Source organism: Phocoena sinus, chromosome 8 (genome assembly GCF_008692025.1).
Source record: "Phocoena sinus isolate mPhoSin1 chromosome 8, mPhoSin1.pri, whole genome shotgun sequence".
Classification (NCBI taxonomy): Eukaryota; Metazoa; Chordata; class Mammalia; order Artiodactyla; family Phocoenidae; genus Phocoena; species Phocoena sinus.
In genome coordinates this window covers 103,837,292-103,863,971 of record NC_045770.1, presented here as the reverse complement: position 1 = coordinate 103,863,971, position 26,680 = coordinate 103,837,292, and the positions used below count along the sequence as shown (strand labels likewise).

General features: G+C 51.4%; 1 protein-coding gene across 1 annotated transcript; it reads left to right on the top strand.

Moving 5' to 3' along the window:
- The first annotated feature begins 16,360 nt into the window (after nucleotides 1–16,360).
- CATSPER1 (cation channel sperm associated 1) lies at nucleotides 16,361–24,999 on the top strand. Its single transcript, XM_032641224.1, has 12 exons — nucleotides 16,361–17,339; nucleotides 18,248–18,460; nucleotides 19,406–19,519; nucleotides 19,684–19,840; nucleotides 20,084–20,175; nucleotides 20,323–20,466; nucleotides 20,631–20,694; nucleotides 20,850–20,922; nucleotides 21,060–21,120; nucleotides 22,536–22,611; nucleotides 24,702–24,816; nucleotides 24,973–24,999. Exons 1-12 carry the CDS (start codon nucleotides 16,370–16,372, stop codon nucleotides 24,997–24,999), a joined length of 2,106 nt encoding a protein of 701 aa, XP_032497115.1. The 5' UTR covers nucleotides 16,361–16,369.
- The last annotated feature ends 1,681 nt before the right edge of the window (nucleotides 25,000–26,680 follow it).

The window sequence follows — 26,680 nt, the reverse complement described above, 5'->3', positions numbered from 1 at the left end:
CAGATTGCATGTCACTCATTAAAAGCCAGATTCCCCAAGAATAGGTGTGGCTGTTACCATGAGGATGGAGGCCCAGTGAAACCAAGCAGGACCCTGTAGGGCTCCTGGCACTGAAGCCTTTTCATGTCCCCCATTTCTTGTTTGTAGGGGATGCAGACTCCCACCTCCATGACCTTCCCTGAGTTCCAAAGGGCAGATTCGAACAGTTGCTAATCAGGGAAAGGAGGGGATGCGGAGACAAGGGAGGAGAGCCAAGAACAATAGTGCAGCCTTGGGGCAGGTCCTGGTTCACCTCAAGGGACACACGTAAGGATATCTTTTGAGCTTTATAGAACTAAAACCCCCAATAAATGGAAGATGTCAGCATTCTTCATTCCAGAGAAGACTGCCTGAGGCTAGAAGGAACAAGAGAAGCTCATCAAGAGATTACCTGAGACCAGATTAAAGGAGTGCAGGCCCTGCACACACACTTACCAGCAACCCTGCCCTTGAATCATTGCTATAAAACTCCTCACCAGATCCTCCCAGGTGGGACACAGTTTTCGAGGGCAGGAGCCTGCTGTGTCCCCCTTTGCCTGGCAAAGCAATAAAGTTATTCTTTTCTACTTCCCCCAAAACTCTGTCTCCAAGATTCGATTAGGCACCAGTGCACGGAGGCTGAGTGTTCGGCATCACCAGGCTCAATCACTGCCCTTCCCAGAGGCTCACGACACTCATCAAGCCCTTGATTGACTGGGTTCAGCAGACTGGCCACCCCAGCCCCACTCACTTTTCTTTGAGAAGATCTAAATCATGCCTTTTCATTCATTTCAGCACCATGTATTGAGCGTCATCCCCCTAACTTAGGGACACAGGGGAACAAGGCAGATAGGACCCTTATCCTCATGGGAAAACACTGACAACCCCTCCTTGGGCAGAGCAGAGGCTGGAAGGAGGATCGTTTCAGGTCAGGAGAGGCTTAACTCAGGACTTTATCTCCATTTTGAGTCACTGACTTCACCACTGGTCTTCCTTCCCCACAAGAAGACAACATTGACTCAGATGAGGACCACTCCCTGCCTCCAATGTCCTTTAGCACAGTAATACACCCAGCACTTTCAAATGAAACCTCGGTTAAGACCAGCAGAGGATCAGGACTTTTTCTGTTACTTTCTTCAGTGCTACATTGACACATCTGGACAAGCAATAAAAACGATAGCTTGGGCTTCCCTGGTGGTGCAGTGGTTGAGGGTCCGCCTGCCGATGCAGGGGATGCGGGTTCGTGCCCCGGTCCGGGAAGATCCCACATGCCGCGGAGCGTCTGCGCCCGTGAGCCGTGGCCGCTGAGCCTGCGCATCCGGAGCCTGTGCTCCGTGACGGGAGAGGCCACAACAGTGAGAGGCCCGTGTACCGCAAAAAAAAAAAAAAGCATTGTACTAGACTCAAAGTCATCTATCCAGAAACAATCAGACAGACATGCTATGGCCCTCAGGCCAAGAAGATGTCTGTCCACTACTGTCCCCCGCCCCTGCTCCCCCCAGCCCTAGCCTCGGTCATACCTTTGCCAGGAACATCCTTCACCGTGCCCTGTATCCTCCCGGAAAACTCATACATGCCTTTAAGGTTTGCCTTCATAGGCCTCTCCTGCCTTCCCTCATCCTCAGGCAGGTGGGCCTCTTTTATAGACCTTGCCCCACTTCAGCGAAGAGCACAACTCTGGACTCAGAAAAATCTGGATTCAGGGACTAACTGGAATCATCTGGAATTATCAGGCCATAGGAGAGGGTTTCTCTGTTTGAAGTAGGAGCAAGGGCAGATCCTAAGCAGACACTGAATCAAAGATTAGCCTTCAGTGGCTGAGACTCTGGTCTGAACATCTCCAGCTTCAGCCACAACCCAGAGGAACAGGCCCCGACCCCTGGGACCCCGGTGCCCTGCAGAGAGCCTCCTTCCATCTGTGCCCTTTGTACATGTCTCCTCCTTGAGAAGCTCACACTCAGGTCTGGGACAGATATGTAAGCAGCAACCTGGGTGACAGTGACTTGACAAAAGCAACTACCTCCATCAGTGCTTTGGAATTCAAACCCTGGCTCTGCCACTTACTGGTTACATGACCTTGGTCTTAGCATTTGAGCCTCACTTTCCTCATCTGTGAAATGAACCCTCCAGAGCTTTGTGAACAGTAGTTGAGATAAGACACTTAGCGCGGTGCCCGACACATGGAAATGTCCCCAAAGTGGCCGCTCTAGCATCGTCAGGGCTCCTTCGAGACACACACCCTTCACGCTGTAGATGTTATAGGTTGGCACATTTATTCCAAGAGTTTTCCAGCAGATGGGAGGTAAGGGTGGCTTTTTGCTCAAAGGCACTGTATGGACGAGCAGCAACTTTGACTTTTATGATTATAGAAGGATGTGCAAAGCATGTGGGTGATGCCAAAAAGACGGCCTCTGTGCATCTGTGCCTAATAAAATCTTGGAGACAGAGTTTTGGGTGAAGTAGAAAAGAATAGGGTTATTGCTTTACCAGGCAAAGGGGACACAGCGGTCTCCTGCCTCGAAAAATGTGTGTCCCTTGGGCTTCCCTGGTCGCGCAGTGGTTAAGAATCTGCCTGCCAATGCAGGGGACATGGGCTCGAGCCCTGGTCCGGGAAGATCCCACATGCCTTGGAGCAACTAAGCCCGTGTGGCACAGCTACTGAGCCTGCGCTCTAGAACCTGCAAGCCATAGCTACTGAGCCTGCGTGCCACAACTACTGAAGCCCACGTGCCTAGAGCCTGTGCTCCACAGCAAGAGAAGATACTGCAATGAGAAGCCCGAGCACCGCAATGAAGAGTAGCCCCCACTCGCCACAACTAACAACAAAGAATAGCCCCCGCTTGCTACAACTAGAGAAAGCCCGTGCACAGCAACGAAGACCCAAGGCAGCCAAAAATAAATAAATAAATAAAATTTATATATATAAAAAAAAGAAAGCTGTGTGTCCCAACCCGGGAGGATTTGGTAAGGAGTTTTATAGGGAGGATTTGGTAAGGAGTTTTTTATAGGGAGGATTTGGTAAGGAGTTTTATAGGGAGGATTTGGTAAGGAGTTTTATAGCAACGGTTGAAGGGTGGGGTTGCTGATAAGATTAGTGTGTGTGCAGGCCCTGCCCTCCTTTAATCTGGTCTCAAGTAATCTCTCTCTCTCTCTCTTTTTTTTAAATCAATTTATTTATTTATTTATTGGCTGTGTTGGGTCTTCCTTGCTGTGCGTGGGCTTTCTCTAGTTGCGGTGAGTGGGGCTACTCTGTTGCTGTGCGTGGGCTTCTCATTGCGGTGGCTTCTCTTGTTGCGGAGCACGGGCTCTAGGCGCACAGGCTTCAGTAGTTGCAGCACGCAGGCTCAGTAGCTGTGGCTCACGGGCTTAGTTGCTCCGCGGCATGTTGCTCCGGACCAGGGCTTGAGCTCGTGTTCCCTGCATTGGCAGGCGGATTCTTAACCACTGTGCCACAAGGGAAGCCCTCAGGTAATCTCTTTTTTTTTTGCGGTAAGCGGGCCTCTCAACGCTGCGGCCTCTCCCGTTGCGGAGCACAGGCTCCGGACGCGCAGGCTCAGCGGCCATGGCTCACGGGCCCAGCCGCTCCGTGGCACGTGGGATCCTCCCGGACCGGGGCACGAGCCCGTGTCCTCTGCATCGGCAGGCGGACTCTCAACCACTGCACCACCAGGGAAGCCCTCAGGTAATCTCTTGATGAGCTTCTCCGGTTCCTTGAATCTGGTCTCAGGTGGTCTTCTCTGGAATGAAGAATGCTGACTGCACTTGTTCGGGGTTTTAGTTCTGTAAAGAGCTCAAATAAATTGTTATGTGTGTCCCTTGAGGCGGAACCAAGATCCTGCCCCAAGGCTCCACTATTGCTCTTGGTTCCTCCTCCCTTGTCTCTGCATCCCCTCCCTTCCCTGATTAGCAACTGTTTGAATCTGACCTTTGGAACTCAGGGAAGGTCATGGAGGCTGGAGTCTGTTCCCTACAAGAAGAAATGGGGGACATGGAAAGGCTTCTGTGCCAGGAGACCCACAGGGTCCTGCTCAGTTTCATGGGGAGCAGAGGAGGACAGGAGTGTCTGCCTGAGCCGTCTGGAGAGGCGCCCTGGAGAAGGTGATAGGGATAGAGTAGGATAATCAAAGAGTTAGTTTAGAAATCCCACTAGGGGACTGTAGATAGACAGGGAACTTTAGGGGGCTTTGGGAGACCACAGTAAGTTAATGATCACTGAGGAAAGCAATGGGAAAATCCTGAAACGATGTGGGCTTGCTTGACTCACGAAGCAGAGCAAGGTGCTTGGCAACAACGCTAGGCAGTGGAGACACAAATCATGCCTCAAGACAATGAAACAATAGTAGAAAAATAACGCCTGCATCCTGCCCAGTGACGTCCCCAAGATAATGACCTCTAGGGCATACTCTCTGCACTCATAAAAAACAATAATTTAGGGAAAGGTGACATTTCAAAGTGAAAGACCCTCATTATACTGAGACCCGAAATAATTTTTCCATAGTGCCATGACAGTCCCAGATCGGCCATATAGGGTCAAAAAAACACCCCACCTGACGTGTCGGAGGAGTTAATGATGGAAGGCTCAAAGGAAGACGAGGAAGAAGGTGGTCTTCTCCCCCACCCCTCTTTTCCTTTGATTATAAAAATGTAACGCACTAAGTACTTGGGGCAATGCAGCGGGATGCTCACCCGCCCGCTTGTAAGCCTCACAAGCGTCCTATTCTAATTAATCACTTTATCTATCACTTTGCCTCTCACTGAATTCTTTCTGTGCTGAGACATAAAGAACCGGAGACCCTTGGAGTTCCCTGAGGCATCACCTGGCAGTTTCAAAGCTGAGAACAGGGACAGGGAAGGGTGCTCCAGGTAGAGAATGCTGGGCTACCAGTGTGGGGAGAAGCATGCCAGTATCCGGTTAGGAAAGGCCTTGAATCTCACGCTTAGAAGTCCGGCTTGTTCTGCACCGGACACTGGAGTAAATGGAATGGCCAGAGATGACCAGCAGGGGGTGCTGTGCTGTCCCCAGAGGGGAGGGAGTCACCGTCTCAGCCCGTCTGTAGCCCATTCCTGGCACAGCAATGCACCAGGTAGAGAGCTCTGCTATAGATGATGGAGCCACTGAGGGAAGCAAGAGAAAGGCCTTTAACAAGCTGCAGGTGCTGCAGGCAGAAGGCAGGGTAAGGAGGGGCGTGGCACCAGCTAACATTTATCGAGCACTTGCTACGTGCTGGGCGATTTTCTCCATTCTTTCTGCATTTTAACTTATGTGCTTCTTAACAACAACCCCATAAGGTAGATGCTATTCTTATCTTCTTTTCACAGAAGGGGAAACTGAGGTACAAAAAGGTGATGTGCCCAGGCTCACCCACACACTCAGGGAGAGCCTGAGCAAGGACCGAAACCAGAATGCAGGCTCCTTGTTAAAGAGCCTCTTTATAAGAGCCCCCTGAGAGCGGCTCGAGTGGGAGGGAGGGGCAGAGAGACACTTTGGGGTGTTGGAGGTGAGGAAAGCAGGGATCTGCCAGCGCAATTAGCTGGCGGCGTCTGGGCCTGTGCGAGAGGAGTGGAGAGGGGCTGCAGGGCAATAGAACCTAAGGAGAGGGGACAGCCCCCCAGGCCATCCAGAGAGGGGGATGCAGGGCAGAAGGGGAGGTGATGGGGGGACCTGAGCTGGGCTCTTCTGACCCAGCCAGGCCTCAGGAATCTGGCTGGCCATCGTCTCCTTGCCAGGAGTCCCCCAGCACCCTCCAGCGGGCCGAGGACAGGACAGGAACAGCGTCCTCCACTGCCCTCTCAACCCGCACCCCGATCTCGTGGGATTTTCACAAAAGCCAGGCAACAGAAGTGCAGGAGTCAGACCCTAACCCCCCACTACGGATGGGGAGACTGAGTCCCTGAGAGGGGATGTGGCTCAGAGGCGGCCTGGAGCCAGGGCAGAGTCAGGAGTGGGGACACTCCCATGAGTGTCCTGCCACCGGAGCCCCAGGAGGCAAGGTCCTGGGTCCTCTTTCCCAACTTGGCCTCCAGTCCAGGGCTCCCTTCCTGAGTGTTCCCGGGATCGTCAAACCCACTATGTGCAAACCGAACGCTCATCTTCTGCCAAACCAGCTCCTTCTCCAGCGCTCTCAGTTTCAGGGACCTGTGCCCCAGTTTTTGAGGATGCTCAAGCCCCAATCCTTGATGTCCCCTTCATGTGTCCCTCACCCTTTCCCCAGCACCACCTATCCATCGTTGTATCCTGTAGATCCAGGCGCCTGAATAACTGGCATCAACCTACCTCTCTTTCCCAACATCTCCTGTAGTCCCAGCCATCAGAGTTTCTCTGCTGGTTATGCCAACAGCTTCCTAACTGACCCACCGGCCTCAGGATCCCCACAGCAAACAGACTCCTCTCTGTGTGCAAGCATCCTTCTTAGAGCCATCTGATCTGATCTCATCACTGTTTGAAATGCCACCTCCCTTACCAGCCCACAAGACGCAGCCTACTCTGACCCTCCAAAAACCTTTCACCTGCATCTCCCATTGCCCCTCTATCTCCACCCCCCATCTTACTCCAGTCACTCTGGATTACACACCATTCCCTGGATGCAGTGGTATGCCAGGTCTGGCTCTTACTGGCTCTAGAATGCTGAATTTTGCCAGCTGGTTGTTGAACACAATTAAATTTTATTAAAAATTAAATTTAAAATTTAATTAGATTACATAAACTGACTATTAAATAAATTATATTAAGAACAAAGGTAATAAATACTCACAACTCACTACTTCCTAATTCGTTTACTAGATTTTACTATTACTTCTGCTCTTAAGGTTATGTAGGTCTATTGTATCTGCCTGGTGGAAATCCTAGAGAATAGGATGCTCCTTATTGTCCATTTCTTCCAGACAGTGTTCAGTGACGTTACACTGGTAGCGTGAAATCAGCCATGGTGCAAGTAGTTACACTGCAAATCAACAAACACTATAAATCAGATCAATTTATTGTTTTGTTAATCGTCTAGACCAGGGATAAACAAACTACAGGCCAAATCTGGCCCACCACCTGTTTGTGTAAATAAAGTTTTATTAGAACCCAGCCACATCTATTCTTTTTCTTATTGTTCTGTGGCTGTTTCTGCACTACAATAGCAGAGCTGAGTCATTGCAATAGAGACTGTGTGGCCCTGAAAGCCTAAAACATTTACCTCTTGGTCCTTCATGGAAAAAGTCTGTTACTCATTAACAAAACCAAAAAATAGCACCCAGAATTCACATCAGAACTACGCATGGAGAGATAGGTGTCAAACGCTTACCTGCACACCACTGCCTGAAGGTGTCAGGACAATTCACACCTCTGTTCTTGGCACATGATCTCTTTGCCCGTAGTGCCTTTTCTTTTCTGATCCACCTGTAAAGTTCCTCACCATTCTTCAAAATGTCCATTTTCCCATGCTTCTGTATTAGTTACCAATGTGCTGTGTATGTAACAAACCACCCCCAAATCTAATGGCTTTTAAAAATGCATTCTATGGACTTCCCTGGTGGTACAGTGGTTAAGAATCCACCTGCCAATGCAGGGAACACAGGCTCGAGCCCTGGTCTGGGAAGATCCCACATGCCGTGGAACAACTAAGCCTGTGCACCACAACTACTGAGCCTGAGCTCTAGAGCCTGTGAGCCACAACTACTGAAGCCTGCATGCCACAACTACTGAGCCCACGTGCCACAACTACTGAAGCCTGTGTGCCTAGAGCCCATGCTCTGCAACAAGAGAAGCCACCACAGTAAGAAACCCACGCACTGCAAAGAAGAGTAGCCCCCACTCAATGCAATTAGAGAAAGCCCGCGTGCAGCAACAAAGACCCAATGCAGCCATTAAGTAATTAATTAATCATAAAAAATAAATTAAAATGCATTGTTTCTCATTAGAGTATGGGTCGTCTGGGTGGTTCTGCTGATCTGGGCTGGGCTTGACTGATCTCAGTTGTGCTCACTCGCGGTGCAGGATCAACTGCAGGGCAGGGAGGGGCTAGCTAGTCTGTGATGGCCTCAGCCCATATGACCCAGCTATGCTCCATATGGTCTCTCTTATCTTCAGCAGAGGAGACTGGGCTTGTTCTCATCACCCAAGTGCGGGTCCAAGAGAACAACAAAAAACGGGCAAGCTCTTTTGAGGCTTTCAAGAGACACTCCATCACTTCTGCCCCATTTCATTAGCCAAACCTGTTCAGATTTAAGGGGTGGGAAAGTCGATATTTCAAAGTCACATTTCATGGGGCATTATGGATAGAAGCGGGAGAGAACTGGGGTTATTCTTACGTTCAGTCTATCATACTACCTTCCCCTCTTTCTTCAAGCGAAGGAGCTCACTCCTGATTCTGTTTTCATCCAGCACTCCTAAGAAGCAAAACAAAACCCAGCCCGTCAAAAGCACTTTGTTACAATAAGGAAGATACCGGAAACATTGATTTATTTACCTTTGTGCACAAAGGGACAAGAGACGAGCTGTAAGTTTCTTTAGACACAGAAAATGGCAATTTGTGTATTTTTTAAGTTACTGGGGAATTCCCTGGTGGTCCAGTGGTTATGACTCTGTGCTTTCACTGCTGAGGATGTTCAATCCCTGGTGGGGGGAACTAAGATCCCACAAGCCACATGGCACAGCCAAAAAAAAACAAAAACAAAAAAAGCCCACCACCAGCAAAAAAAAAACACTCAAAAAATAAAGTTACTGTATCAGCCAGGATTTAATCAGAGAAACAAAATTACTGGGAGCGATTATAGGCAGTAAAGATGTATCATATGGATAAGACCCTACATAATTGTGAGGGCTGATCATATAAGACTGCCACCTTTGTTTCTGGTGCTGGAGCTAAAAGATGGCAGGCAAAGAGCTGGAATGAATGTGATGTGAGGTGAGGGAGGCAAGAATGAACTTGCACCTGTGAGAATAAGCTAGTACCCACAGGATGGACCAGAACCTGTATCAGTCTCTCACTGCGTCTAAGCTTCCGACTTTAATGAAGCAGATGACCCACAGGAGAAGCTGTCACTCCACCAGGGAGCTAAACGTGCACCTGAAACAAGAGTAGCAGAAGCTGGAGAAGCTGTGGACCCAGGTACTGCTCGATGCTAAAAAGGTGAGCTAGCAAATGAGGGTCATTGTGAGGGAGATACAACTGCTTCTGGAGCCCCTGCACCAACCTTCCTAGTGGAAAAAGGATACAACTCCTGTTTCACTTCTACTTCCCAAATCTTACACAAAATGTCACTCGTGGCCCACACTAAAGAGAACTATGCAGAGAAGGGAATTCTGGGAAGCAGTTCCAGCTTAGCTAAAATGACACTACAAATTCGTTGCAGTTTCAGATGTTAATTCGAATATTATTACCCATGGAGACCAGTTAGCACTAAAGGCCTTTAGAGATGAAAGGTCACATTCCTGAGGCCCTCAGATTCACGCTGTGGTTAGTTCCACCATTCCAGAATTGATTGTGAGATTAGTACTCAGTAACTGGCAGACTCTCACGTTGCTTCCCTTCCCCTGTAGTGTGGACGATTATGGTAAAAGGACCAAGTGGAAACCTCTGGAATTGTCCCCCCACCCCTGCGAAGTTATAAGTCAAGTGATACGACAACCTGAAGAACCTGCAGAGCTTAGTGCCACCTTTAGGGGTTTGAGAGATGCAAACGTGGTGATTCCAGGCATATCCCCTTCTTATTTGCAGGTGGAAAAGCAAGCTTAGTGATGTGGCAATGCCAATCACAGCTGCAATTCTAGATTTGAGATCTTTATTGGAGAAACTCTGTATAAACCCCAGCAACTGTTATGTGGCTATTGAGCTAGTAAATGCTTTCTTTTACATTCCCATGAATATGGGAATTTACACTGTTTGCATTTACATAGCAAGGATAACAGTATACCTTTACTGTCTTGTCCCTGGATTATGCCATCTTCCAGCAAACTGCAAGGTCCAAAGGGACGTTGATAGTCTTGACAACACAGAGAATACCATCTTGACACACAATTGAAGCTATTATGCTAACTGGACACTATGATCAGGAAACAGCAAGCATTAAACATATGTGTGCCAGAGAGCTGGAGATGAACCCCATGGAAGTTCAAATTGCCTGCCACATCAAGAAAGTTTCCAGGGGTCCAGAGGTCTGGGGAATGTTGCATGTCTCTTCTAAAGTGAGAGACAGGGACTTCACTGGCAGTCCAGTGCTTAAGACCCCTTGCTTCCCCTGCAAGAGGCGTGTGTTTGATCCCTGGTCAGGGAACTAGGATCCCACATGCCACGTGGCACGTCCAAAATAAATAAATAAATAAAATGTAAAAAATAAATAAAGTGAGAGACAAGTTGCTGCCATTTAACACTACATCTCATGAAGAAACAGGAGCAATGTACGGTGTGACTTTTGGATTTTGGAGCCAACGTAGGTCCCATTGGGGCAAACTGCTTTGACTCATTTTCTGGGTAACCTGTAAATCTGACAATGTTCGATCTGGATCTAAAAAAAGCTCTTCAAAAGTCCAGCCTGTGGTGCAAGCTGCCCTACCACTTGGGCATTATGCCTAGTAGATCCAGGTGCCTGACTTAGGTGTCAGCCAAAGATGCCATGTGACATCTCTAGCAAGCCCCAATAGGAGGACCACAGCTAAGACCCATGGAATTTTTGTCATGCTATCATCTGCCAACGACTATTCTATCTTCTCAAAAGCAGCCTCTGGCTTGCCTCTGGGCCTTGGTGAAGACTGAATGACTGATTTATGGAACACCTAGTGATTATCAGACCCAAATGTTCATCACAAACTGGGTGTTATCTCACCCACAGAATCATGAAATTAGATTTTCACAGTTGCATCCCATTAGAAATTGAAGTGGTATATATGATACTGGGGGTAAGGTATAAATTAGCAGTTTGGGATTAACAAATACACGCTAATACATATAAAAGAGGTAATCAACATGGACCTCCTGTATAGCAAGGGAGGTCTGATCCAGAAGACACAAATGAATTACATGAGCAGGTGCTTCAGCCTACCGTGATGTCTGTGTCTAATGCTTCATCTCCTTTCCCTCTGTTTACACTCAAAGGCTTCAAGGGGAGGAGGAAAAAGGACAGGCCTGGTTTATGGAAGACTTTGCACAGTAAGCCAGCGACAGCCAGAAGTGGACAGTTGCTGCACGACAGCCCCATTCAGAGTTCGCCCTGAAAGACGGTGGTGAAGAAAGATCCTCCCCGTAGGCAGAACTTTGGGCAATACATATAGTATCCACTTTGTGTGGAAGGAAAGAGGGGCTAAGGTGCAGATTCATATGGACTCTTGAGCAATATCTGATGGGCTGGTCATTTACAGAGACTTGGAAAGAACACAACTGGGAACTTGATGACATGATGGTCTAGGGAAGAGGTCTGTGGATGGCTTCTTAAAATGCTCACAAAATGGGAAGTTACTCATGTCCCATGTAAATGCAATGTAAGGTAATCAGTGCGGGAGTCCTCACTAATTGCATGAGATGACCCATTCTATAGATTCAGCCAGCCTCTTTCCTCACCTAAACTGGTGCTTTCTCAATGGACCTATCACAAAGTGGGAAGCCACCAGATTTCTATATGTCTGTATAGGAGATGTCTGTGTTCTTCGTCCAGGTTTTCACACAGTTTTTTTTTTTAATTAAGAAAAAATTTATTGTGGTAAAATATTCATTAACATAAAGTTTGCCATTTTAACCATTTTTAATGTACAATTCAGGGGCACTGAGTACACTCACACTGTTGTGTAACACTCACCACGGTCCATCTCCAGAACTTTCCATCATCCCCTTCCCACAGCCTCTGGTAACCGTTATTTAACCTTCTGTGTCTATAAATGTGCCTATTCTGGGTACCTCATTTGAGTGGAACCATATGATATTTGTTCTTTTGTGTCTGGCTTATTTCACTTAGCATAGTGTCTTCAGGGTTCATCCATGTTGTGGTATGTTGTCAGTTGTTCCTTCCTTTTAAGGCTCAGTAATATTCCATTTTATCTATGGACCACATTTGTCTCATCTCTCCATCTGTCCATGGACATTTGGGTTGTTTCCACCTCTTGGCTGTTGTGGATAATGCTGTTACAAACAGGGGTGTATGAATACCTGTTTGAATCCCTGCTTTCAATTCTTTTGGTGCATACCCAGAAGTGGACTTGTTGGATCATAATCACAGGGGTTTTTTTGGTTTGGGGGAGTGGTTTGGCCATGCACGCCATACCACGTGGCTTGCGGGATCTTAGTTCCTTGACCAGGGATGGAACCCACTCCCTCAGCACTGAGAGTGTGGAGTCTTAACCACTGGACTGCCAGGGAATTCCTCATAATCACAGATTTTTGTTTTTTGGGTTTTTTTATTAAAAAAAAATTTTTTTGGCTGCATTGGGTCTTCGTTGCTGTGCGCGGGCTTTCTCTGGTTGCAGCGAGTGGGGGCTACTCTTCATTGTGGTGCGCGGGCTTCCCATTGCGGTGGTTTCTCTTGTTGCGGAGCATGGGCTCTAGGTGCGTGGGCTTCAGTAGTCGTGGCACGCAGGCTCAGTAGTTGTGGCTCGCGGGCTGTGGAGTGCAGGCTCAGTAGATGTGGCGCACGGGCTTAGTTGCTCCACGTCATGTGGGATCTTCCCAGACCAGGGCTTGAGCTCGTGTTCCCTGTATTGGCAGGTGGATTCTTAACCACTGCGCCACCAGGGAAGCCCACAGTGTTTTAAACATGCTCAAGTTAAGTCTTTGTTGCATCAAGTTAACCATTTTGCAGCATCATTCTTTTTTTCATCTCCAAGAGTTTGTGACACCTGTTCCTCCCTGTAAGGAAAGTAGTGTATGTGGCAACAACAGGTTTTTGTTTGTTGGGTTTTGATTGGTTTTGGTTTTTTTCTTCTTTTTTCTTTTTTGGTCACACCACGGGGCGTTCAAGATCTTCCCCAACCAGGGATCGAACCTGAACCCCCACCTGTAGTGGAAGCGTGAAGTCTTAACCACTGGACCGCTGGGGAAGTCCTGGTTTTGTTTTTTTATAACAGCAGTGAAAACTCTTTGGGAGCCAACTTTTGATGGAACCACCATCAGTTCAAATGCCAAGACAGTTCTTCCAAGACAGACCTTTTGATTCTAGATATGAAGAAAACATTAATCATATCTTGGCTGTTTCTATGTAAAAGCTGTTTGCCTCAGAAAAAAAGAAGTCTTGATTACCAGCATCATTTACAAACCTTAGAAGTGGCATTTATCAGTGAAATCTGTTGACTCACCAGCCTGGATAAAGAATCTGTTATTTTTCAGCTAATTACCAAAAAAAAAAGTTCTTCAGCATCACGTGACATCAATACGTTGTGTTGTCACTCTCTCTGAGAGTAGAGCACTTACACTCTTTTGTTGAGCATCTTGTGCTAACACGTCACTTATATAATTTTACATGCCAGCATTATTGGGTTCTTTTTCTGGACAATTGGTCTGTTACAAATAACTTGCTCTTTGAGCCTTTGTACTAAATGTAGCCTATAAAAGCCTTATCCTGTTTGTTTTGAGATACGATAGGTTAAAAATTAGCACATTTATTTGTCAAATGGCTGTAATTTGTAATTTAGTTCTCTTCAATTTTCCTGAAGCCATTGCTACACTTGTAAATTGTAATTCTTCATCGCTAACCCTACCAGATTTGTCCACAGTCCTAAGCGCCTCCTCTTTCACTTCACACCTGATGATAAAACAGCATCACGTGGAATCGCTAGACACATTTGTAAAACACAAACACTAATAAGACACACAATAGAAGGGCATCATATATAACTAAACAGGAAACTTGCAACAAGATATGAAATCATGCTGAAATTCACTTCTAACCTGCATAATTCATGTTTTATAGTGTTCACGTCAACAGCAAAGTGGCAGGGAGGCCACTATGTCGAGGCAAAAATGATTTCCTTAGAAGAAAAATTTCCTCTGATTTTCTATCACACCAGAAAGAGTGTGAGTCAGTCATCAGTGCCTAAGGGGAGGTGGAGGGAGGTAACCAGGACGGCGAGGCTGAGGTCACCTTCTTTACCACCTCCTATCCGGGCAATACCGTGTTCACACATGATCGACAGACTTCCTGATCTCATGCTGAAAACTGAGCAAGGCCCCACCCAATGAGCACTGCAGACGGGGCTGAACAACGTTTCACAAATGGTTTCCGAGGCTGCTTGATTACTGTCCCTTACTGAAAGTGCTGGCATCACACAGCACATGAGTTTCAAAAATAATGCTGAGGGGCTTCCCTGGTGGCGCGGTGGTTGAGAGTCCGCCTGCCGATGCAGGGGACATGGGTTCGTACCCCGGTCTGGGAAGATCCCACATGCCGCGGAGCGGCTGGGCCCGTGAGCCATGGCCGCTGAGCGTGCGTGTCCGGAGCCTGTGATCCACAACGGGAGAGGCCACAACAGTGAGAGGCCCGCGTACAGAAAAAAAAAAAAAATAATGCTGAGGTTTTTTTTTCTCGTCGCAAGACAGAATCCGTAAACTAGAAAGTTCTCAAGGCTAATTCCGTGGTTTTGCAGGACGCAGAAATCTCTGCCCTAGAATATCGATCCTGTCTGCTTGTTGATCCACGCTCTAGCCTATAGGAACGGTGGGAAACAGAGGTTCCCGGCCCAGTGCTTTAAACCCAAGACCTGGAAGTTCTCACATTACTTCTGCTCTCACCCTTTGGCCACGCCTAGGTGCAAGGCACACTGCGAAATGTCATCTCTAGCTGGGAGGCCACGTGCCAGGAAGAGGAGGAGAATGGATTTGTGGAACAATTAGTAGTCCTATCACAAACTTTTGCCTTGTCTGCTACTGGTGACAGACACTGAGCCCTTTGAGGGCTTTCATCGCTGGGAACCTGATACCCAACGCTGCTATGGACTTGGCTGTGACCAAGCACTCAGGAAGCAGCTGTAGTCAAACGAGGGACCTGAAAGCTTCCAGAAGATTGAGCAGCTCATTTATACTCTTTGAGCCACAGTACCTTCCTCTGTAAACTGGGGGTAAATAATATCCATCCTGTGAGGTTATTGTGAGGATTATATTAAAAGTGCATACAAACCCATAGAATATACACCACCAAGAGTGAATCCTAATGGAATCCTAATGGAATCTGGAGGATGGTGCTGTGTCATTGTAGGTTCATCAATTGTAATAAACGTACCACTTTGGTTGGAATGTTAATAATGTGGGAGACTATGCATGTGGTCAGGGCAAAGGCATATGGGAAATCTCTGTACCTTCCCCTCAATTTTCCTGTGAACCTTACATTGCTTTAAATGAAGTCTTGTGGGCTTCCCTGGTGGCGCAGTGGTTAGGAATCTGCCTGCCAATGCAGGAGACACGGGTTCGAGCCCTGGTCCGAGAAGATTCCACATGCCGTGGAGCAACTAAGCCCACGTGCCACAACTACTGAACCCCGTGTGCCTAGAGCCCGTGCTCCTCAACAAGAGAAGCCACTGCAATGAGAAGGCCGCGCACCACAACAAAGAGTAGCCCCCACTCACCGCAACTAGAGAAAAGCCCGCGCACAGCAACAAAGACTCAATGCAGCCATAAATAAATAAATAGATTTAAAAAGAAAAAGAATTTCTTAATGTAGGTCCTCAGTAAATAATGGCTGATGGTTTTATTTTAGTAATAACCCAAGAGAGGTATTTCCTCTTCATCCCTGTCAGTGATGAAGGAGAGAATAACGATACTAATTAACATTTACTGTGCTGCAAGTATAAGTTTTACATATCTTAACTTTTTTGATCCTTTGAGGTAGGTGTTATTATCCCCATTTTACAGAGGAAGAAACTGAGGCATAGGAAGATTAAGCAGCTAGCCCACGGCCACACACCTACTTACAGTGGAGTTGGGCAGTTTGAACCTTAGAGCCAGTTGGTATCTAGGTACAACTGGGGACTGGACCATTTGCCTTCTTGAAGTTTTTTCCAGTAACAGAGCTAAACTTGCTAAAGCAACTGCTGGGGCCTGTGGTGTCACCCCAGAATTCTCTGTCTAGCTTCCCCATTGACCTGCTGGGTCACCTTGGGCCAGTCCCTTCCCCTTTCTTGACCTCAGTTTCATCCTTTTACATTGAGGAGGTTAGACACACCGATCCTTGATTCTGGACTGTAGCCCAGGAGGAGGCATTTGGGAATTAGGCCTACTAAGGGGCCTGTTTGTGACATCATAGAGGGGAGAATTCCATGAGAAGGCAGGCTTTCCTAGAAGCCCCAGTGCCACGGCTTAGGCGAGAAAGGCAATCCAGGAAGGGCTCTTAGGCCCACATCTTGAGCTTTCCTCAGTCCGGGGTTCACAGCATAGTCGTGGATCAACCCTCGATGGCTGAAAAGGCTCAACGTGAGGCAGACACTGATGACTCGGATGTGTTCTCTCACCCCAGCTCACCAACCACACACCACAGGCCAGGCCATGGTGGAGTCCACCGCCATCACCGAAGGGTGTCCGGTCCCCATGGTGAGTCCCACCATCATGGCATATCCCCTCATCGTGATGGATCTCAAGACTTCCATGACAATGCCTTCTCCCGCCATTCCCACCGCTTCCACCACTCCTCATCCCTCTTCCCGGATACTTCCTGTGGTGCTTTCATCTCCCACCATTCCTATGGTGAGGACCACTTTGATGATGAGCACCACCACGGTAGCAGGAGACATCATGGGAGGCCCCACCAACATAGGGAGTCCTACCACCACGGGATACTCCAGCAGCACAGGGAGTCCCACCACCATGGTGGGTTTCACCACCACAGTGAGGTTTCCCACCATAGTGGGCTTTATCACCAAGGTGTGCCTTACAACCATGGAGGCTTCTCCCACTCTGGTAGCCCTGCCCAACACAGTGAGGCCCATCACCATGGGGGGCACCACCATCATGAAGCCCATCACCACAGAAGGCCTGCCTCCATGGGGTCCTACCAACGTGACGAGCACCTCCACGGCCACCGTGACGAGCGCCAGCACAGAGAGCACCAGCACGGTGCACATCCTCGTGATTACCTCCACCGAGAGCACCGCTATGGGGAGTACCGTCGTGGTAGCTCCCAACTCTTTGGCCCACACACGTCCCACAGTGTGGCCTCAGCCTCCCTCGGCTCTGCCTGTTCTCGTCAAGTAGCCCCCCAACCTAGCAAGCCAGATAGACAGAGCTCGGCCTTCAGCTTGGCTTGTTCCCTGAACACAGCGTACTCACACCCTGCCCAGACCTCCAGCAAACTCCATCCTCAGGGCTCCTCCTCTAAAACCTCGGAAAGCTGGCCCGAAGAAGACGAGCAGATTCAGAAGCACAAAAGTGAGTCTTGGCTTGCCCCCCACCCCCCGACTCCAGCTGCCCGGCCCAGATTCCACACCTGAGTCAGGCCCTGCGCGTCCTTCCGCAGATCGTGAGGCTTGCTCTCACCTGCAGGTGTATCCCACTGGCTATTCGCTCGCCTGACTGTTCACCATCCAACCTTTTATTCCTGGGATTGGGCACTTCTCCAGACTGCCGGTTGTTGGTTCATGCAGTCACTGCTTTATTTATTCGCACGTTCACTTCTCGAACATTTCCTCTTCTCTAGTATGAAGGCTGGGGGTGATCACTTATACAGCTGATCCCAGGCTACCCAGTGAGAGGGGTCTAGCATCCGTATCAGAACATTTACCACCGTGGATTGTTTGTCCATGTTTCCCCCACTGAACTGTGAGTTTCTTGAGGCCAGAGGCTGGAACCAGTGCCTGAATGAGGGCCTGGTTAGAGGGCAGGGAGGGACTTTGGCTGTTAACATATGATCCCCCAAACTTGGCCACTGGTAGTTCCGTAAACACGGCATCAGCTTCACAAACAAGCAGTGAGGGATGAGTGTCTAACTGTTTGTGGGCAGAAAAGTCAGCCAACAGGGGTGATGTTTCAGCAGAATCTTGGAGGGAGAGGGAGAGTTTACCAAGAGGATGGGGTGGCGAGGAGGATGGGGTCTTCTGTATGTAAGTTGCCATGTGACTTAAAGAAAAGCATGGAGGTGTAGGAGCGTGAGCTCAAGCAGACCTCAAATCCCAAGCAAGCTGGCATCTGTCGGGGAAGGGGTCAAGCCTGTGGCTCCTATACCAGCACAGGACTAGCACGGAGGCACCTGAGTGAGCTCATGGCAGGCAGGCCTGGGAGGGAGACCGGATCGCCGTGTCCCTTTCCCCCATGGGCTTGGCTTTCTGGCCCTTTCACAGCTGGCCGAGCCCCACGAACCCACAAGAAGCTGCACACTGTGGACCTCTTCTATTTGTTGTGGGAAAAATTAAGCCACCTCATTTGGGGCCTTTCGAGAATGCTCAGGAAACTGACTGACTCCCTGGCCTTTGAAGCCTTCATCGTCTTCATCGTCTGCCTCAACACCATCATGCTCGTGGCCCAGACCTTCGCTGAAGTCGAGGTCCGGGGTGGTAAGAGCCAGGGAGCCCTGTTCACATGGAGAAGGCCACTGATGTTGTCCCAAGCCTCTCGTGGGCCGGATCAAGTGCCAGGGGATTTATATCGCGTATCCCATTTGATCCTCACCCTGGGAAGTAAGCGGCATTGCCGGGCAGTAGAGTGAGGCTCAGAGAGTTTTGCTGAAGTCAACCAGCCCGCCAGAGGCAGAAAAGCCCAATAAATTTGAGGTTTGCTGTTTTGGACTATAGCCACCAGGTGGCGCATCAGCTCTAAGTACGCTGCTTTGCGGGAAGGATGCCCAGAACCCAGGTCAGCTGGAAGGGCCAGGAGATTGTGCAAGCAGGAGGCCCTGGAGGGATGAGGGTGGGAAACCTGGGAAGATGGTCCCTAAAACCCTGGGGCGCCAAGTGAAGGTAAGGACCTGCCACAGGTCCCATAAACTAAGGAGAGAAGAAGAGTGATGTTTCTTGCAAGCTGTTTCAGGCTCCATTCTAAGCCCTTTACTATGTGAAAAGCATTTTTTTTTTTTTTTTTTTTGCGGTACACAGGCCTCTCACTGTTGTGGCCTCTCCCGTTGCGGAGCACAGGCTCCAGACGCGCAGGCTCAGCGGCCATGGCTCACGGGCCCAGCGGCTCCGCGGGATGTGGGATCTTCCCGGACCGGGGCACGAACCCGTGTCCCCTGCCTCGGCAGGCGGACTCTCAACCACTGCGCCACCTGGGAAGCCCGTGAAAAACATTTAATGCTTGTGAAAATTCTATCAGGCAGACTGTTATTATCACCATTTTATAGGCAAGAAGAGTGAGTCACAGAGCAGTTAAAACACACAGCCACTGGGCAGAGTCAGGTTCTCCCTAAATGGCTGAGTGTGAGGTTCCAGTGGGGAGGAGGAAGGAGAGGCTGGGTTGCTGGGGAGACCCCTGAGTGAGACCCCCCTCCCCCGTGTCCCCCACAGAGTGGTACTTCATGGCCTTGGACTCCATCTTCCTCTGCATCTACGTGGTGGAAGCTGTGCTCAAAATCATTGCTCTGGGCCTCAAGTATTTTTTGGACCCCTGGAACAACCTGGGTGGGTAGGGATGGGGCGTGTGTGTGTGTGTGTGTGTGTGTGTGTGTGTGTGTAGTGGGAGCCCCTGAACTGCCCAGGGGCAACAAGAGCAGGGGGTGTTGGCACTGGGAGGTCTGTGAGCCTGGGCAGGAGCCCATTACACCCAGGTGCCCCTGTTTCTGTAGATTTCTTCATCATGATCATGGCTGTGCTGGAGTTCATACTCATGCAGATCAACTCTTCCTCCATGCGCGTGGTCTACAACCAAAGCATCTTCCGCATCTTCAAGGTCTTCAAGAGCCTGCGAGCCTTGCGAGCTATCCGGGTCCTGCGGAGGCTCAGGTCAGCGGACCCACAGCTGCCCACAAGGAGGCTGCAGACTCCAGCCTGCTTTTCCTGCCATCCACTAGGATCAACCTCTTTATTTTCCAGAGAGGGTCTGGGACACCCCCCGCCCCAAGTCACTAGCAAATCAGGGAACTCCCACCCCTGTAATCAGCAGTCTGAAACCTGTAATCAGCTCTGACTGCTAGACACTGATCCCCACCCCACTGACTCAGCCTCTCTCTCAACCTCTGCCCACAGCTTCCTGACCAGCCTCCAGGAAGTGACCGGGACCCTGGCCCAGTCCTTGCCGTCCATCACCGCCATCCTCATCCTCATGTTCACCTGTGTCTGTATCCTGTGCCACGGGGGCTGGGGTGGGAGAGTGAGATGCTGCAATGGATGGAGTTGGGGGTAGGGGCCAGGAACTGGGGGTGGCAGGGAGAGAGGAAGAAGGGGAGAGAGGACCCTGTGAGCCTGGTTTGGTCCTCAACAGCCAGTCCTGTTCTCTGTGGTGCTCCGGGCACTGTTCCGCTACTCTGACCCCAAGCGCTTCCAGAACATCTTCACCACCATCTTCACCCTCTTCACCTTGCTCACCCTGGACGACTGGTCCCTCATCTACCTGGACAGTCGAGCCCAGGGTAGGGCAGGCCTCAGGCTGGGTGGAGGGCAGGGGCTGGCTGAGTGGGCAGACCCTGAGGGCTCAGTTACCCCATCTGAAAAGTGGGGCTTCTGAGGCTGGCTGGCAGGGGTGTGGTGAGGACCGGCAAGGAACTCACAGCTCGAACGACCCCCTCTCTCCCAGGCGCCTGGTACATCATCCCCATTCTTATGATATATATCATCATCCAGTACTTCATCTTCCTCAAGTGAGGTCCCCACTGGCCTGTGCTCCCCAGCTTCACTTCCCCCAGCCTAACCCCGGGGCATCCCATCCCCTCCCCTCTCACCATGGCTCTGCCACGATGAACCCAGAGGAGGGTTCAGGGCCTCCCCTCCAGCCTCCTCCTGTCTCCCGCCCCAGCCTGGTGATTGCCGTCCTGGTGGATAACTTCCAGATGGCCCTGCTCAAAGGCCTGGAGAAAGTGAAGCAGGAGGTAGTGAGGGAGTGGGGCAGGGGGACGAATCAGGAAGACACGGGGAGGGGGACACAGAAGCTGGAGGGAAGGAAGGAAGGTGCTCCAGGGATGGGCAGACATGGGACGCTGGCAGAACTGAGGCCTCTTCTTCACAGAAGGCCTCCCAGATCCATGAGAAGTTACTGGATGACTCACTGACAGAGCTCATGGAAGCAGGTACCAGCAGCCTGCTTCTTCCCGGGCAGGCACAGAGCTCCAGGCTCAGCTTTATTTATCTATCTATCTACCTACCTATTTATTTATTTATTTTTGGCCACGCTGCGCGGCTAGAGGGATCTTAGTTCCCCAACCAGGGGTCAAACTCAGGCCCCGGCAGTGAAAGCGCCAAGTCCTAACCACTGGACATACTGCCAGGGAATTCCCGACGCCCAGCTTTAGAGTCTTAGAACCTGACACTCAGGAGAACTTTCAGAGCTTAGAACTTCGGTCCAAAAAGCTCCACGACTAACCGCCAACAACCAATTAAACTGACAGTCAATTCTTGAAAGACCCACTTGCAAAACAACTAATTAGCCAAATTATGATGCACCAAACATTCGTTCCTGTTAATAGCTTACAAAGTTTATAGCAGTTGGTCTTATATGAGGTGGCTTCAACTGTCTTTGAGGCTTTTGTCAAGGTGTTATACCCACTTGTCCAGAGTCACTCAAAGTGTCTATAAAAATTGAGTCTATAAAAAGGAAGTTTTCTGTACATGTTCATCTTTACACACCTGACTTTCTGGGTAAATAGATTTTGAGCCAATTGCTTTGCCTCCTGTTTAAAGACCTTCAGAACTTTAGAATCTGAGCTCCAGAATCCCACTCTTAGGATCATCAACACCAGAGGACTAAGGGCCCTCAGGGGTCACCTGGACCCCCACCTGCCCTCTCCATCATGAACACTCAGTGCAGAAAAGCTTAAGCAAAAAGAGGAATTAACTGTCTTAAATTATTAGCAACTTGAGAGTTCATGGGCTTTCAGGAACGGCTGGATCCAGGACCCAATGATGGTTGAGATTTGGTCTCCTTCCAGTTCTCTGCTCTGTGGCTCTCTGTGTGGTTTTGTGCTTAGGGTGCTCTTCCTTTGTGGTGGGAAAGTGACCACCTGCAACTCTAGTCCCAAATCCTCACAGTTTAAGTATCCCAAGCTCTCCCAGCAGGGGTCCCCTTCTCCCAGCAGTTCGAACAACATCCCAGAAATGAATCTCCTTGGCTCAGGTTGGTCACCTGCCTATTTCTGAACCAATCGCTACGGCTGAAAGGACAGGCTATTCTGCTTGGCCAGGCTTGAGTCACATGTCCTTAGAGCTGGGGGGTGGGGTCAACCCCAGCTAGGCAACGTGCACCGAAAGGGGTGGGGGTGGTTCCCCAGGAAAACTGGAAAACTTTTACCAGAAGAAGAGGGAACGCATGCTGGATGGGCAAACAAACAAAACACACTCCATGCCCGGAGAAACAATCTCTTTGGGGTCATCCTGGACAAAAACCCCTTTAGCTCCTGTTTGACTATCGCCATGACACACGGGGTTTCCTCCACCTTCTCTCAATCCAGGCAGCGTCTTGACCTCCCCCTTCTTTCCCTACATGCAGAGCCTGAAGAGGTGATAAGTGGACACACTATACAGAAGCAGCTCATTGAGAAAAAATTTGGAGGCATGACTGAGAAGTAAGGAGATGCAAAGGGAGGGGAGGCCTCAGGTCTAAGGGGAGAGGTCCGGGGGCCAGACCGGTGGGCCGCTGTGGGAAAGGGGCATTGCCCGCCTCTCTGGAAGGGCGGTAGAGCCCTAAAGCTTATGTAGAGCCTGTGGGTGGGATGTGGAGGCCTTGAGTGGCTTCTGCTCACTCAGAGTCAGCTGGTACCACCAAGAGAATCCCACCAGCAGCACCTGAAGGGCCACGAGAGCCCCTCTGAGGCCGAGGGCCCAGGGCAGGGGCAGCGGACAGAGGCTGCAGGAGCAGGGGTTCTGCTCATCTTTTTGCTCCAGAAGCATCCCTGATCCTTGCTCTGGGCCAGGTTCTGTGAGGACTTCAGAGGCCCAAAGCGGACACAGACTAGCACCTGTCCGTGAGGGGCCCCCTCTAAAGACCTTGGCGGGGCCACGTAGGGTGGGTGGACTCCAGCTGGCTTCAGGGATGGGGAGGGTGGGTCAGGAAACAGCTCGGTAAAGGCCTGGGAGGCAGATGTCAACGCGAGTGGCCGGCTGGGCCAGGACAGCTGGGGACTTGTGGCTGTGCTCATGGCCAGGGGTCCTTGGCGCAGACCCTGGCTCTCAGGCCTGGCTCCCCAGAGAACCAGCCTGACTGCTGGCACCTTCCAGGCTCTTCTTGGCCACCGACAGAGCTTGAGCGCCAAGCCCTCCATGATCACGGCCCCACCCCACACCTCCAGCACATCCTGGCTTTACGTACAGCACAGCACATACTTCTCCACCTTCAGGCCTTTGCCCACACTGTTCTCTCTGCCTGGAATGTTCTCTGGCTGCCAACACCAGGCTCAGGTGATCAAGAGCCGGAAAAGCTGAGATCCAATCCTGCTCGTTTCATCTCCCTGCCGCCCTCCCGGCTGTGCCCTCCCGGCCGCCCTCCACCCTCCACGTTCCAGACCCTGGTACCTTGGCCTGGGCTCCTCTGTGATGCTTTCCCTGGGGGTTTCTCGGCCTCCAAACTCTTCTCCACTGGCCCACCTCCACCTCCACTGACAGTGGTCTTGTTTTCGTTGTTTAGTTTGTTTGAATCTTTTTTTTCTTCCTTCGTTTTTCTTTTTAATGATTTAGAGACTGATCTTTGTTAAACGTAGTTTTGGCCTTCCCTGCCTTCCCCGAGTTTACAGCCCTACAAGGCCTCCTGTCTCCCTTAGCTTAAGGTCCGGGCGCCCTGCTTTGACCTCCCCTGGATGTCTCCACCTTGAATTCATCCGTCCCGAGGCGCACCCCGGCCCCCAGTACACTCCTTGCTGCTCACAGACCTTAGCGCACCAGAAACCGGGTCTGAGCTCAGCAAACCCTCAAGTGTCTTTCAAGCTCAGCTCAGTGACGCTTCCTCCAGAAGCCTTTCCTGATCCCCAGTACTTGGGTGAGGTTTTCCTCCTCTGGGCCCCTCGATGCCCTCTGTTTATACTTATCACAAGTGTAAACACCCTCGGTTTGCTTTCCTGGCTCTGCCACAGACTGCGCTTCTTAAGGGCAGCGGCTGTTTCTTATTTGTTTCCATGTCCTCGGAGCACTGTGCGTGTTCTTTGATTTCAGGGTTATATGATGGCTGGATTGATAAGACAGGCTGGCAGTGAAGGAGTTAATGAATGGGTAGTGGGTGGGGCTGGGGGTTTAGGTGGATGGCTGACTGTGAAGGGGTGGGGGGCGGGGCCGGGGAAGAGCAGGTGGATGGAGGGATAGGTGAGTGAGGGAAAGGGCGGGGCGGCCCCATGGGTGAGGAATGGCTAGATAGACGGGTGGGGATGCGGGTAGGTGGTTGAGTGGGTGCAGGAGTCAGCATGGGGTAGCTTGGACGCCTGTAGGCATGGGCGGTTTGGAGGTAAACAGTTTAATCGTCAGAACCTTCTGTGGTACCGGCAGCTGGTGGCAGCAGGGGCGCGGATATGTGGAAAAGGAAATATACCATGGAGGGCCACACACAGAGAAGTGGCACCGGTGGCTGGAAATGGAGGCATGGGGTGCTGTGAGTGGGGGGAGAAGGGGGCTCTGGGGGCTGAGATGGCCCAGCCTTGCCTCCCCCCCCCCCCCACCCCCGTGCCCTCAGGCAGCAGGAGCTCCTGTTCCACTTCCTGCAGCTGGTGTCCGGGGTGGAGCATTACCAGCAGAAATTCCGATCCCAGGCAGCTGTCATCGATGAGATTGTGGACACCGTGTTTGAGGTGAACCAGGCAGGACCTGGGAGGAGCCAGATGGAGGGGGAGGGCACTGGAAGGCCGGGCCTCCGGGGCTTTGCCTGGAAGCCGCCCTGAGTAACAGTGGTGTGGGCCTCTGGGAGGCAGAGGGCTGGTGCCATCACCTGCCACCCCACCCCGCAGGCTGGAGATGAGGACTTCAGGAAGTGATCCCCAGAGTGGCAGCCCGAGTCCAGGCTTCAGCCTCTGGCAGGCTCTCCTCCGGGTCGGGCCAAGTCCCCATCTCTGCTGGAAAGATCACTGGGCCTGCAGGGCTGGGCCCCAACAGAGCTTTAAAACCCCAGGTGGCTCCGTGTCCTCCCTGGCTGGGCCCGAGCCGCAAGGGAACCTGTGGGCCTGCACACACGTGCATCCTCGGGCGTGTGTGCCAGTGTTTCAGGTGAAAGGCTCTATCCCTGGATCCCTCCCTGCCCCACTGGGGCCTGGCATCCTGGCCTGGCAGGGCCTTAACAGCAGCCAGTGGGGTGACGTGGAAAGTGGGCCAGGCTCAGTGCTGGAGGGAGAGGGAGCGGTCACCCTGTTTTGGGGAGGGAGGCCCGTCTGGCCCAGGAGACAGGAGAAAAAGAACAGGACGGTTGTCAGGGCCCGAGGGACCAGGATGCTCCAGAAACGAGGTCTCAGAGCCCAGGCCTACCGGCACCGTCAGCATCCAGCAGAAGGGTGCCAGCTCGATGGGGGCAGCCTGAGTTCAGAAGGCAGAGGTCGTTGCCATGCCCTGCCCTGCCTGGGGTCAGGCTAAAGAGCCTCAGTGAGGGGAGGGAGGGTGGAGGCTGCTCAAGTCCTTGTGGCCTCGGGGTGGGGGGCCGGGTGTGTGTGGAGTGGACAAGCCTCTGTTAGAGGGAAGCAAGGGATGAGTTCCCCTGCTTTTAGCCTGAGCCTGGGCAGGATGCCCAAGACGGCGGCGGGGCACTGAGCACTAAGTCAAGCCCAGCCAGAGGGAGGGAGGCCTCCCACCAGATGGGGAGTGAAGCTAGCAGAATGAAGCTGGAGGGGATCGGGACAGAACCCGGGAGTGGGAGCTGAGAGGTGACAGACAGTTTTGCCAGCCACCCCCCTACCTCCAGTGCGGACCAGACAGTGGTGACGTCTTCAGGCCCCCGGACAGAAGCAGCGCCTCTCCTCCCTTGGCCTGGCCGAGGGTGCGGGCTGGCCCAGGGCCCGGGCATCGACTGTGCGGAGGAAATGCCATCTGGGATTTGGGCACAGATTCCGGGGGTGGAGAGGCCACCCGGCCTCACCTCACCCCACCACCTCACACACTGATTCAACAAGCATTTCCTGCCACTTCTCACCCCGTGGCAGCCACTCAGGAGGCTCCTGCTGGGTGGCACATGGGAGCTCTTCCAGCGGCTGCCCCACCGCAGGCCCCCGGGCTGTCTGCACGGCCATATCCGACAGGCTTGAGCCGCTGGGAGGCTGGAAGTTTTCCCTCCATCCCTCATTCCTGTCACACTCAGCCCCTCAAGCTTCCAGGTGGGAATCAGTTCATTTGCCATCTCCCCATCCCCACCCCCTACGGCCTCCCAGGGCTCTAGAGGGCAGGGCCTGGGAGCTGGGGCTGTTCCTCAGTAAGTGCCAGCATCGGCAGGGAGCCAGGCAGGCATGAGCAGACGCGAGGCCTGGCCGGCCGGGCCCCAGAGTGCTCTCCACAGCCGCCCTGTCCAGCCGCCTGGGCCTAGGGGTGCCCACACCTCATGCTCCCACAGGATCTGCTTCCTGCCCATCCTGTCTCAGGCATGGGTGTGTGTCTGCATCTGAGGAACAGCTCCGGCTGGGGCAGGTGTGTACCTGGGGCTGTGTGTTTTGGGGTGTATTCTCCAGGTTATCCTCG

Bases quoted from the DNA above. Each gene is read 5' to 3' on its own strand.
- CATSPER1 (XM_032641224.1), top strand. From the start codon at position 16,370: ATGGCTGAAAAGGCTCAACGTGAGGCAGACACTGATGACTCGGATGTG. The intron at 19,520-19,683 runs GTGGGTAGGGAT...CTGTTTCTGTAG, and splicing joins GGACCCCTGGAACAACCTGG to ATTTCTTCATCATGATCATG. The intron at 19,841-20,083 runs GTCAGCGGACCC...CTCTGCCCACAG, and splicing joins CGGGTCCTGCGGAGGCTCAG to CTTCCTGACCAGCCTCCAGG.